Here is a 12,587-nt window from a genome sequence, read left to right as displayed (position 1 = left end):
AAGTGTCAGATGAAACCTTCCAAACTGGAAGGTTTTATAACTAGATTTATAGTTTTGGATTTACAGAACATTACTCTGAATAGTATAATTTTCAGTGGTTGATGTTTAAAGTAGCATATTACAGAATGCCAGTGTATTTGTTTTCAGTACCACACATTTGAATTGGTAAGGGAGTTGATGTTCTTATTTCAGTGTCTTCATTATTCCTGTATTCTAATTTAAAAAAAAAAAAAAGGTGCTAGAAATAGTTAAATATTTAAGTTTGGTTTTGTCACCTAGTCTTGGGAGGAAGCAGACTGTACCCAAGAGTAATTGTAATTAATGGGATTCAGTGAGAAAGTGAATAGAGAGAACCAGGCTGTGATCATTCATGGCTCAAAGTGATAGAAGTGGAAATATGCTGAATGCTGATAAGTCAGCCTACGCCTACCAGGTGGCAGCTGAACTGCTGCTCATTGCAATAGAACACCTGCTAAACTGTCAGCAGTGGGAGGGTGTATTGAGATAAATTTTGGAATTGTTAGCATTGAGAATAATCTTTCTTAAACATTCCCACAGCAATTGTTGGAGTGCTACTGTAGCAGTTATAGTATATGCACCTGCATGAGCATTTGCATGTATAAACTGAATATGAACCCACAAAAATTAACCTTGCAAAATGCAGATGCAAAATGTAAGATCCAATTTTATTCTTTAGCTCTGTTAGTTAAATATATTTTTATTTTTTCCTCTCTTTCCTTCATTCTATAATAAAATCAGAAATATATATCTTGAAGTGTTCTTCCTGTGTGTTTGTTCCGGCATCAAGCAAAAAAACCCCAAACATACAAAGAATTCATAAAACTGTAAGATGAGAATTTTGAGGGAGAAGAAGGGGGGATTCTAAAAGCGGAAACTGAATGTAAGAAAACTTTGCCAGCAAAAAGCTGAGATTTAAGACATGACATGTTAATAAGAAATCTGTTTGGAGTTGTGAGTGTTAATTTTGGTGATTATTTTTTTTTTAAATGTGAATCTATCTCCCTTTTTGCAATTTGAAATCATAAGTGTATTTCCCTAAAAGGAGTCATATTTGTCCTTCCAGTTTGTGTACTGCTTGTGCAAAGCATTGTCGCACAATGAAAACAGCCTATTTAATCTCTAAGAAGTCTCTTGTTTTCCTGTAATCAGCAAATGCATCTTATTGAGTGCATCTTATCAGTCATTGCTCGTATTATTTGCTTCATTTAAATGGATCCGCTTGCTTTTTAGTGGGTCTGCCATCTCATGTCTGTTTCATGTCAAAAGTTATATCAGACAGAGTATGGGGAATCTTTTTTAATTCTTTACTTCTGAATCTTCTAGTTTATTTTTTTAAATCTTATCAGATAGTTCAGAAGACAGTGTGCCATTTCTAGTCTCTGGTGAGATTGTCCTTGTTACAGTCTTTGGTGGTCTGATTTTAAGAGATTAAAGCTGTCTTTGAGTGCAAAGAATATTAGTAAATAAAAAGAGCTGGTGTCTCTCCTTTCTTCATGTCCAGAGGAGAAGATGAGCAGTCCATCCCAGTACAGGAAGATGAGATTCCTCTCTTGAAAGAGAATATCCTGACTAATGATTTATTTACCTTACCTCACTTTTTTGTAGTTTACTCCAGAAGCCTTTTATACCTGATATATCTTTTTGATAACTACTAGGAATTTGGCTTCTGTTCTGCTATACAAAATATAATTACTATGGCAGTGACTTCTAAAATTTTGTGCTGTTTTGTCTCATTTTTTGTTCACCTGCCTTCTATAATTCCTTGTTGAGTCACTGACCTCAGTACACTTTTGGTTGCTTTTCACTGTACTTGAAAAGAGCAGAGTGGCCCTTTGGAACTACCCTCACTCATTCTCAAAAGCAATATAAGGGCTTAACTGTGGTCAAGCTTCTCCTCTTTGAGAATCTTCTTCGAGGCTCCTTGTCCTCTAGGTATTTTGAATTCTGGTTATCAGTGGTACCAGACTCCTCCTGCTTTCTTAAATTGTGCTTAAAGAGAAAGAGGAGAAGGACGGGGCAGATTAAAATTTGTTTCAATGTGATGTTTTTATGGCTTTACATTGAGACATTCTGCATGTCATTTCCAAACCAAGAATCCCCTTGGCGTTAGTAGTTCTAAGGCTGAAGAATCGGTGCAGGCCAATTGTTGCTAATTCTGCTTCCTCCTTTCCTATCCAAAATGATTTAAAGGTATTGCCTGAGGAGATCCAAATGTACCCACTGTGTTCCTTTGGGATGAACAACACTGTTTTCTCTAGCTGCTAAGGCTCGTTATCTTAGAGTTTCTTCTACTTAATGCTTGATCATCAATAGTAAGTAACTTGAAAGGCAAATCAGGCCTCAGTCACAGGTCTTCAGACCATGGTTTTTGAAATGGGTGAGTATGGGAGAGAAGAGTGAGAGTAAGCTCTCTCTCCAGTCTTTCCAAGAGAAGTTCTGGTGCTGTTCTAGAGGAGCATCTTCAGCCCAATGGACAGAATTCTTCAGATTAATTTGTACTAGCATTTAGGGATTACAGCTGTGGATATTTTGCTCCAGCCTGTCTCTCCTTCATCTCAGGGAGACTGATATGTTTTTTGGCACTGTCTTTTCTAGCTCCATGTACTTCCAGGTTTCATTACCAGGGAACTCCTGTTCCAAGATTAGCTTTTCTGAAAGTACTTTCTGAATTTGTAAAGTAGTACATGTAGCTATGTATTTTATAGTAAGCAATATTGTCTCAAGTATACTACTGCTGCTTGCATTAAATAGCAACTCTATGCAAGGAGAGAAAAAGTCTTTCTTTCTAGATAGTTGCAAAGGCAAATATAATTTTCATTGCTTCAGGAGCAAAAGTGCTTTTGTCGTTACAAAAAATGACTCACTTTGAGTTTTTTGTTTTGTTTTTATGCTATAGGTTACACAAGAGGCAGGAGAATTTATGATCACTTTCCCATATGGATACCATGCAGGATTTAATCATGGTTTTAACTGTGCAGAGTCAACAAACTTTGCCACCATCCGATGGATTGATTATGGAAAAGCAGCAAAGCTGGTAAGCCTTATTGCAGAAAATTGATGCATAAGGAATTCTTTCCTGTTGCTACTTCTTTGTGAGAATCTATGAGAAAGGAAGAACTATTAGATCAGGTAGCACCTTATACTGCCACTGAAGTTTTATTTATAGTTATTCTTTTCCTAGTGGGTACTCCAGCACTGTGGATTCCTCTCAGTAGTGAGATTTTTTTACAGCTTAATGTATATATTGTTCTTCAGAACTATTTCTGTTTATGGATATTTTTAAGCGGAGGTTACATATACTGATACATATGCACATATATATGAAGACAACTGATTTCTACTTTTTAACCTCTTCTAAGCGGCATAAGTTTGTGAAAGCACTTTATTTAAGCTAGGAATTTTGATACGTGGAAAGAAGAAACATACATAATTAAACTTTAAACAAAGTTAAAAGAAACAAGGTCAGCTTTCTCATGAAGTGTGTTTTACTGAGATATTTCAGGTTTTTTTATGTGGCGTGCATTTTTTCCTTATTTTCATGTACAACGTGTGAGTAAATACACAAAATCAAGAAAGTGCAATTTGTTACCATTTTTCAATATTCCGTGATTTTTCTCAGAATTATGGCTTATGTAAGATTTGCTTAGTATGCTGCTGAAAATGTTTAAGTTAGAGGCATTTTCTGCATTGACTTGTCTGTTATTGAAAAAACCCTTTTCAGTAGTAACTTGCTAAGTATGTTATCTAATAAGATGACATGAAATAAAGAGCAAAATCAGATATGCAGGTTTAACAATAACATAGTGATTGTGAACTCTGATTAAACACTTGAGATTGGAATACCATCTCGAGAAAGTTCTCAAATAGTGGAATTTCTAGGCACTATTGCTTATTATTGTTAGTGAGACTGAGTATGCTTCAAAGGGAAAAAGTTTGTAAATATTTTTTTTCCATGTGCTTCCACTAGCAGTAGTGGAAGTATTGAAAACATGAGGATCCATATAATGCTTTCAGGCTAGTCTTTACGTGTAATGGGAAAGCTGTGTTTTTAATAGCAAACAGATAAGGTGTTGGCTGTAAAGTTAGTTTAAAAACATATATATGCATTTGATAGTTTGGAGTGTCTGTTGGTAGTACAATGAAACGAAGTTGAGAGTAAAATGAACATGGACACATATGAATTGACTGTGGCAGTTAATATTATCCTGGATTTTAAAAGGTATGAATATGCTACAGCTCTAAAAGTCATTCAGCTGAACTTCAAGAATCGCAGACTTTTGTCTTTGCATACAGCAAAGCTGAGATAGTGATACCTGCAGCTACATCCCTTTCAGTGTACACGCTTCATATTTCTTATGTTTTAAAAAAATGGCATACCATTGGGTGTGCAGCTGCCCCAGTACAAACTATTTAATGGTTTAGGCCTCCAGCAGGAGGCCTCCTCTCAGTTATTGTATTATACTGTAAACTTAATGTCAAGTTTAAATTCAGCAGGGTTACAAAATTATTTTTTAAAGCTAATGAAATTGTATTCCTTTACATAATTTCAAAAGTGATTCTGAAATTATGAATTCTTAGCTAGGAAGTCATGGCATGTACACTCTAAACACAAGTCTATTTAGTCAAAATTCTCTAGTGTATGGCTAAAACTTTAATCTTAGGACACTGAATTCTATGCCATGTTGTTATTGCGCAAAGGAGCAGTATTGCGCATGTATAGTTTAAGAAATTAGAGGAGTTCTGTGCTGTCTGCAGTTGAATTTAAATGTCTGAAAAGTTTCAAAGTGGCAGCTGTCTAGTCTCCATCTATATGTCTAGTCTCCATCTATAGAGAAATTTTAGATACCGGTTTTTAAAGGTGAAGTCCAGTTTCATTGGCAAGTGGTCAGTATTACTTGCTTACAGGAACGAAAACTAAAATTTATTTTTCTTTTAAAATGAAAAAGAACTAGTGCTAGGAAGTGCTAATAGTAGGATTAGTAGGATTTTAAAATATTTTTAAATGGGAATGTGTAAGAAGAGAAGTAATAGGTGGTGAAATAATTCTTCATAATACTTATATTTGTTCATACCATACAAATCGGGTAAACAAGTCTAACAGAGAAAGTATTCTAACTAGTTATCTGTTCTTAAGTTTAATTATATGACACTTTGAAAACACAAGTTTTGGAGTTACTGCAGACTGGATACTCTGTTTCTTGATTATGGTTTTTCTCTAGAAAAACATGAAGACAGCTATGATTAGTTTTATCACATCCTCAGAAAACTTCCTGAAAATATTAATTAAAAAGGCAAGAAGTCTATGTGGCCAAAGAATACTATTTTAGTGAGTTTTATTTGCAGCTCTGGTAATTTCATTTAAAAGAAAAAATACCACCACGTAACCGTGCATTCCCATTTGTCATTCTTCAGAGTACTGGTGTTGTGTTTAACTTATCTTTTTTTTCTGTATGTGGTAAGTACAGGAATTTTAATTGAAAAAAGTATTTTGGATTCCCTAGTTTCCCTGTATTGTACTGCAGAAGTTGCCTGCATCAGGCAGTCACAATATCTAGGTCAGTTCATTGCTGTATTTTCCTTAGAGTAGAGTATACACTGACTGATCATTTGTCTTCCTACAGGAACACTTTTTTTTTAAGAGAATAATTTCTAATTGCTTACAGCTGGTTTTCTATCTTAGGAAAAGAAAATATCCGGAAGTGCAGTCAATATTCATTCTACATCGATTTAAAAAAAAAAATAATAAAATCGGGCAAAGATTTCTGTTGTAATAAGTGTTTAGGCTGTGTGGTGATACTGCATTAGTGCATGAAATGAAACGATGTTTAAAGATTCTGTGAAATTGATTGCAAATGGCAAATCAGCAATAATTTAGACCATTAGTATTGGAGACTTTGGTAAAGCAGAGACTATGGATGCATATTCTGTCTTTAAAATGCTAAACTTGCGATCTTGGTTTCACTCTGTGTACCCTGCCTACCTATAGTGGTTGAACCATGGAAATAGGGATGTACTCTCCAGCTTTTCTAGAGCTTGTGTGAGTCTCCACTCAGGCGGCAACATGTGAAAAGTAGTATCAGGTGGCACCTCCAGAGTGCTCTTTGCTACGGCTTGGCTGCTGCTTTGAGCTGTGTTCTCACTTTTGGATAGAATTAAGTTGGACAGAATTAAATAGCAGTAAAAAGTAGATTAAAAAAAAGGCAGAAATGGAGCAATAACAGCTATACTGAAGGTCCCCCAACTTTAGGGCAGAAACAGTATCATTTTTGCTTTTTCCACAGGCAAGAATACACAGGAAGAGAAATAGGAGATACTGGTGAAAAAAAATAAATGGTACAAAATAAGGGCAAGTGGAATATTTCTTCAGACTTCTGTGCATTTTGTCATTTTCCTTATGGAGCTGCATTTATTTGAGTAGGCTGGAAATGTGTAGCTTCATGAAGTACATTTTGTTACTGTTGGTAAAGCAGATGAGCCAGTGGCAATTAGCTTGTGTGTTTTATAGGTATCTACTTGATTTGTGCTGATTATATGAATTGTGTGCTGCACAAGGGGTGATGTTTAAGTATTAGAATTGCTAAATAGAAATATTTACACATAATTCTTTTATGTATAATAAAATAAAAATATTTCTGAATCAACTGGATAAAAGACACTTCTCTAGTCTAAGAAAAATCTTGTCTTTCTGATTTCTGTTAGCTGCACAGTGGGAGACCTTCTGCCCTTAACCCCAAATCTGTGGATCATCTATGTTTATTGATTTTATACTTTTGTCTGTTGTAATGGGTATTTCTAATGAAAGTTAATGTTACCCTCATACAAGGCTTACAGTACAAGACATCTCACATCTACCAGAACTGGAGTTCTCAGGCCTGCAGAGCTTCTAGACTGCATGGTCATACCTTAGTTTGGTAGGAGAACGTAGTTCACAGAACAGAGAATTGGGTTGAGATGAGCAGGAAATGTCCAGGACATTGGTGATGTGGGCAGGTTCAGCTGGAGGTCTCTCAACTCTATTCGGTTGTGATTATTTTAGATTCTTCTGTTTTCTTCCTGTTACTGGTTAAATCCCAACAATTCCATCTGTTTCTTTTCCAAATCCTCATGTTGAAGTGTCATACAACACAATGTCACCTCTTGCCCAAATCGATACCCATCCTCGCAAAAGCTTTCAGAGAAAGCACTGACATTTCCGAATACTGGTCTTGTTGCTCGCTGTGTCTGTTTTGCAGCAGCACTTGGTGACTTTCACTCTGTATAAATGTATGCAAGTTTTACTGCCTTCTATCAGGGACAGAGTCACACTAGGTGATTTTACTAGTCATTATAATGATTCCTTTTTATTGCAGCTCTTTTTAAGACGTGATTTGTTTTCAGATGCTGGTGCTGGAAAACTTTTTGTTGTTTAGCTGAAATGCAGAACCTGGGGAGAGAAGTCTACCAACCTTTTCGACTTGAAAGTCAGGCTACTTAAGTATTATTGTTGTCTTTCATAAAAATAATTCAGTAATTACTCATGCATATTCTTCAGTGGTAGCTGCTTAGCAACGTGTTTTCTGTGGATAGGTTAGATCAAAGTGCTGGCCTGCAGGTTGTATTTTTCCCTTTGGTAGGATGAAGTGCAGTTGTTTTGATGTTAGGTTTGATGGATTTGTTTGCCACTGCATTCATTAGCTTCATATCAAAAAACTGACAGGCTGTTAAATGAAACTTTAGCTTAGATTTTCAGCTTGACTGTTTGGAGACCTTTGTGAAGATATTTTGGTTTTGTGCTGCAGCAGCCTCAAGCAGTTATGACTGTTTCAAATAGAAGAAAAGTTATTTATTATACTGATTTGATTGGGTAAAAGAGAATCATTGTCTTGAGGATAGCCATGTCCATCTTATGCTATACAAACAATATATTTATCATGAAATACATATTGTGAGACAACATATATGACTTAAATAATTTTATCAGAGAAGAAATTATACTTACCACACCAAAGCACTTTTCTACCTCTCATAATTTATTGGGGTAATAATTTTTTCAATGAGGATTATGCTAGGTTGCTTTTCTATGATAAAATATTAATTGTCTCTTTAAAAACAAAAATAAAAATTCTTCTCAATTGTCCCTTCCCCCTCCCCCCCCTTTAATGTGGGTGAATGATTTAAAGGCTTAGGCTAAAAGGTATATTACTACTCCTACAGCAGTGTTTAGTACTGAATTTCAGAAATGGCTATGTGCATGAGCTCAGGAGTGATTCTTACATTATTAATAGCTTATTTTATTAGTTTGAGTTAGGTACTGCTGTCAAGAAAACTTTTTTTTTTAAAACACTGCATGTTAATATGTTGAATACCTATCTACAATATCAGCATCATTCAAAATGTACAACTTAATGCTTTTATTTGCTGGAAATCATAAGTAGCTACCTTATATCGTTGACTTGGCTGCTAATGAAATCTTACAAAGATTCAGGAAGGAGACAGTGCTTTTCATTTCTGGTCCTGAGGTTACCACACCACTTCAGAGCAAATCTTGTGCACTGTGCAGTTTGACATTTCACTTCATAATCATAGTGCCATGGTGTACGCTCAGATTTATAGTTGTCACAGAATGTTCTCTTTTATTTTTAGTTTATGTTTATTTATTTTATCTTTAGCTGTTCCTCATCTTTTAGCTTTGCCCATTTTGCATCCATCCTCTACTGCCCGTTTGATTCTTACCTCACAAACTCAGCATTTCCTGGGAACAGCAGGTATTAAAATTTCCCACTCTAAAATCTGTTGCTGTAATGGTGAGATTGTTAGTCTCTCAGTGGGCAGTAACTTGGGCACTTTCATAATTCTAGTACTGTGATGTCCTGAATTTAGAACTGTAATGGTTTTAAGGGAATAGTAATAATAGCAATATTTTTGACTGTAAATGCAACAGAGTTATATTCTGTTGTTTTTTTGTTTTATACCATCCCATTTTGGTAGAGCAACCGGTAGTGAATTCAGAATCCAAACCTTCATCTGGTTGTGTTCTTACTTCTTGACGGTTGGTGCTACAGTATGTGTAAGCATTGTTATTATCTGGGAATTGTGTATTCTGTGTTTGTGAAGCTCAGTGTAGATTTTCATGAATCTTTTCCATCTGTGCCTACCCTTTCTTTTGTGTAATGCTGCAGTATCTGTGACTAAGGTTATGCATACATGTTTCTGGCACAGAGCTCTCATGCAAGCTGTTTGCTTTACTAGATAAAAATCGAACCAACATAACTAGAACTTTTAGGAAGTAAGGAGAAGTGAATTCCTTAAAATAAGATATTAAATTTTGGAGTACTTTCTGGCAACTGTGAATGAGTAGAAATGATGGAATCTAATTTTCCTTTGATTTTCCCCCCCCCCCCCCCCCCCAAGTGATATTGTAGAAGTTCCATTTATCACAGTAATAAACGTACCAAGTTGGCATACTTAGTGGATGTTTAGAGATTTTGTTTTATAGCAGCTTTCACCAAACTGTGAGGTAATTTTTTTCATAGAAAAAGCCAATAATTTACAATAAACTTGCATTTTCAGAATATCATTTATATGAAATTTTGAGTAAATCAATACAGTTTGTCTTCCTTACTTTTCATCAGAATGAGGATTATAATTATCCTTGATTTACTAAGAAAAAAACTGTTGTCACTGGGTAGCTTTCTGTCCATATATTAATGTCACAGCCTGTAATGAGATTATTTCATTGCAAGTTTTTCAAGAAAGAAGAATCTGAAGTAAGAAATTATTTTCATAAGTTTGAGGTTCATGAAATAGACTCTGGGCTTGAATCAGCTGTTGAAAAACAGGTGTCCAACAGCATTTGAGATAGCTTAAGATGTTTTGCCTTTTTCTGCGTAGCCAGAAGAGTACCAGTTTCCATTAATCTAGTGTAATATTTAGGGATCAGGCAGATGTCGTAGATACCAGAAAGTGGTTCATGTGTCACTGCATGCCCAAGTAATTGAAGGGGGCTCTCTGTCATTGTATTCTGTTATTTACACAATTTGCATAAGTGAAACTCATCCTAAAAATTAACTGCATTCTCCCACTCAATTCTCTAGCTTTGCTAGAGTAATTCCGTATTTTGAGACTAGGAGGTGAGCTACATAGATAGGTATAATAGATCACTTAAGTGTTAGGGTTCAGGTCTCTTAAAACCACCACCGCTCAATCTTTATCCTCTTAAGCCAAGCCCTCCCCTAACTAAATACTACTACTATTATTACTGTTATTATTATTATTTTGCAGCTATTTGGTCTCAGTTTGAACCACAAGAGAGTTCATTTCTTCACAGTAGTAGCAGGTAATTCTAGTGTTAGGTAGTGCTGATAAGCAGTGTCCTCCACGTGGACTAGTGCTGTAAGAGTGAGGTACGCTGCTGTTTTGTCGATTTCATAGCAAGTTCGTGCTACTAGAGGGAAGTATTGTTCTAGGATACTCAGGGTACTAGCAGCCATTCTGCTGATGTTCCAAGCAGTTTCTCGTGCTCACTGACATTGTGTGAAACTCTCTCTCTCTCTCTCTCTCTATATATATATATATATTTTATTTTTTTTTTTTTTTTTTTTGGTTTACAGAGATAAAGCTTTGTATGAAGTTGATTTTCACTCTGTTAACCTATGTATCTTCTACTGGGACCGTGTACAGGATTCAGCTCTACTGGAGGTGAATCAGTCCTGCAGTTCACTAATTCACCTCAGGCCAAACATACTGTGGAGATAAGGTGTACTTGCAATTTTCTCTGCATTTTTCTGAGAGTCTGTGGAATATTACGTGAAAATGAAGAAGAAACATTAAATAGCAGTATCATAGATGTGGAACACACATGGTTTCTTTACTTCATCCAAAACAACCACACTGTAATATATATATACATAATTCAAAATCTTTGACTTATACTGAGCATTAGAGAAGCCTTGTATGTGTGAAGAAGAATAAATGATATAATCACATCCCAAGGTGACTATAGAAGGGCAAATTAAATGTATGTGTTACTTTCAGTACAAATGACCTTAATGTGGTTTAGTGGATAAAGTGAAACAGGAGCTGAACATGGGAGGATGCCTCAGCTGTAGATTTAGTGTCTCCACTGTGCTTGCTGTTTGAGTGAGTAGGACTTGCTTGTGTGCTACAAGCTAAAAAGGCTTAAGGTTTAGAATTCTTGAAAAGAATCTTAAATGAACTGTATAACTTGTACTGGTTTGATTTTTAGATAAAATCCACAAAAAGCATATTGCTATGCTTTACAAAAAGGGGGTGGTTGAAGTATATCTTGAAATAATTTTCTGAAATGTTCCATATCAAAAAAAGCTGAAGTAAGACCTCAGTGGTAGTGTGGTTATATTCAGTTTTTAAGTTCTGTCTTTCTGCCTGAAGCATTAACCACTGCTTCAAGGGAAAAATCTAGTTTAGAATATCCAACAAACATCTGAATAACAAATAAAAACTTATTTTATCTTGGTGTCATTGTGCTTGTGTCTAGATTTCCCAACCTATTCCAATTAAATTGGCAGTTACTTCTTCTGATGACCTTAATAGAAAGCAGTAAATGCTGTGTTTTGGTGGCCTTTTCAAACTGTGTTCAGAACAATCACTGTATGTAAGAAAGACTGAGAGGTCTGAGTATCTTTATGTATTTTTATGAGTCCTGTGGGGAGTAATCTATGATGCATGTATGAATGAAATACTCGAACTAAGCAGTTTTAAATGAGTTTTAATGCTGCAGTTAAAATTACAGTGTAATGTCCTAGGTGATCCTGTTGATATTCCATGAGTATTATTGCACAGCTATCAGAGGGAGTAGTGGGACTTGAAGGACTCCAGACAAGAAGACTTTTTGGCAAAAGTTGTCACAGATAATTCTGATTAAAAAAAAAAAAAAATTGAAATTTATATATGGTCCCTGAAAGTAGAAAGCTTAGAAAAGAGGAAAAGTTTTTTGTAGTTACTTTTATTTTTTTTGTGTAGGTGAGATATCTAATTAGATGTGACTGTGTGTTGTGTCAAAGTTTTGCTGGAGAAATTCCATGTATTTAGAGGCTGTAACAAGTGCTGTCTCAGCCCCTTGGCTTAAGTGAGCCTTATATCTGTTCTAACTTCATGTCCTGTTCCCTCTAATGTGTGAGTATAGTTGGAAACGGGTAATAAAAAAAGGATAAAGAAATAATGTGTTAGAGCTTGCTGGGTGTAAGAGGAGCAGTGTTTCCAGTTAAATTGCACAAAAGGATTAGCAGGGACTCTCAGGGTTACTAGATAGACTTTAGTGGGTCAAAGTCCAATCATTAGTAGAAAAATGCTCAAGAAAGTCAGTGAAACAAATACCTGTCTGCAAGTCTGCACATCATAGAGCTACCTATTCTGTCTGTGATTACAAAGCAAGTTACCTGGAGGTGGTGGAATTATTTCATGAAAAAACACTGTTAAAGAAACAGTAATAACATCATGACAGATGTCAGATTTTGGAAAAAATCTTGAGTGATTCCAAAAATAAGTGATTGGTTATGTATTTAGCAGTCATGTCATCAGGATGACAGTACACCATAATGAACAGTAAA

General features: G+C 35.5%; 1 protein-coding gene across 3 annotated transcripts in view; it reads left to right on the top strand.

Annotated features, from left to right (window-relative positions):
• LOC308051541 (lysine-specific demethylase 4C-like) overlaps positions 1-12,587 on the top strand; it is a 140,140-nt gene that overhangs the window by 64,149 nt on the left and 63,404 nt on the right. For 2 of the 3 annotated variants that reach the window (XM_080362035.1, XM_080362036.1), the window contains exon 8: positions 2,918-3,055. In XM_080362035.1, the coding sequence (XP_080218161.1) occupies positions 2,918-3,055 (138 nt within the window). Of the gene's footprint in view, positions 1-2,917; positions 3,056-10,610; positions 10,907-12,587 lie in introns of those variants that run through there. The other variant, XM_080362037.1, reaches the window with a different exon arrangement.

This window comes from Nesoenas mayeri (genome assembly GCF_963082525.1).
Source record: "Nesoenas mayeri genome assembly, chromosome: Z".
Taxonomy (NCBI): domain Eukaryota; kingdom Metazoa; phylum Chordata; class Aves; order Columbiformes; family Columbidae; genus Nesoenas; species Nesoenas mayeri.
Note: the sequence above shows the minus strand (reverse complement) of the source record. Positions and strands in the feature narration are given on the sequence as shown.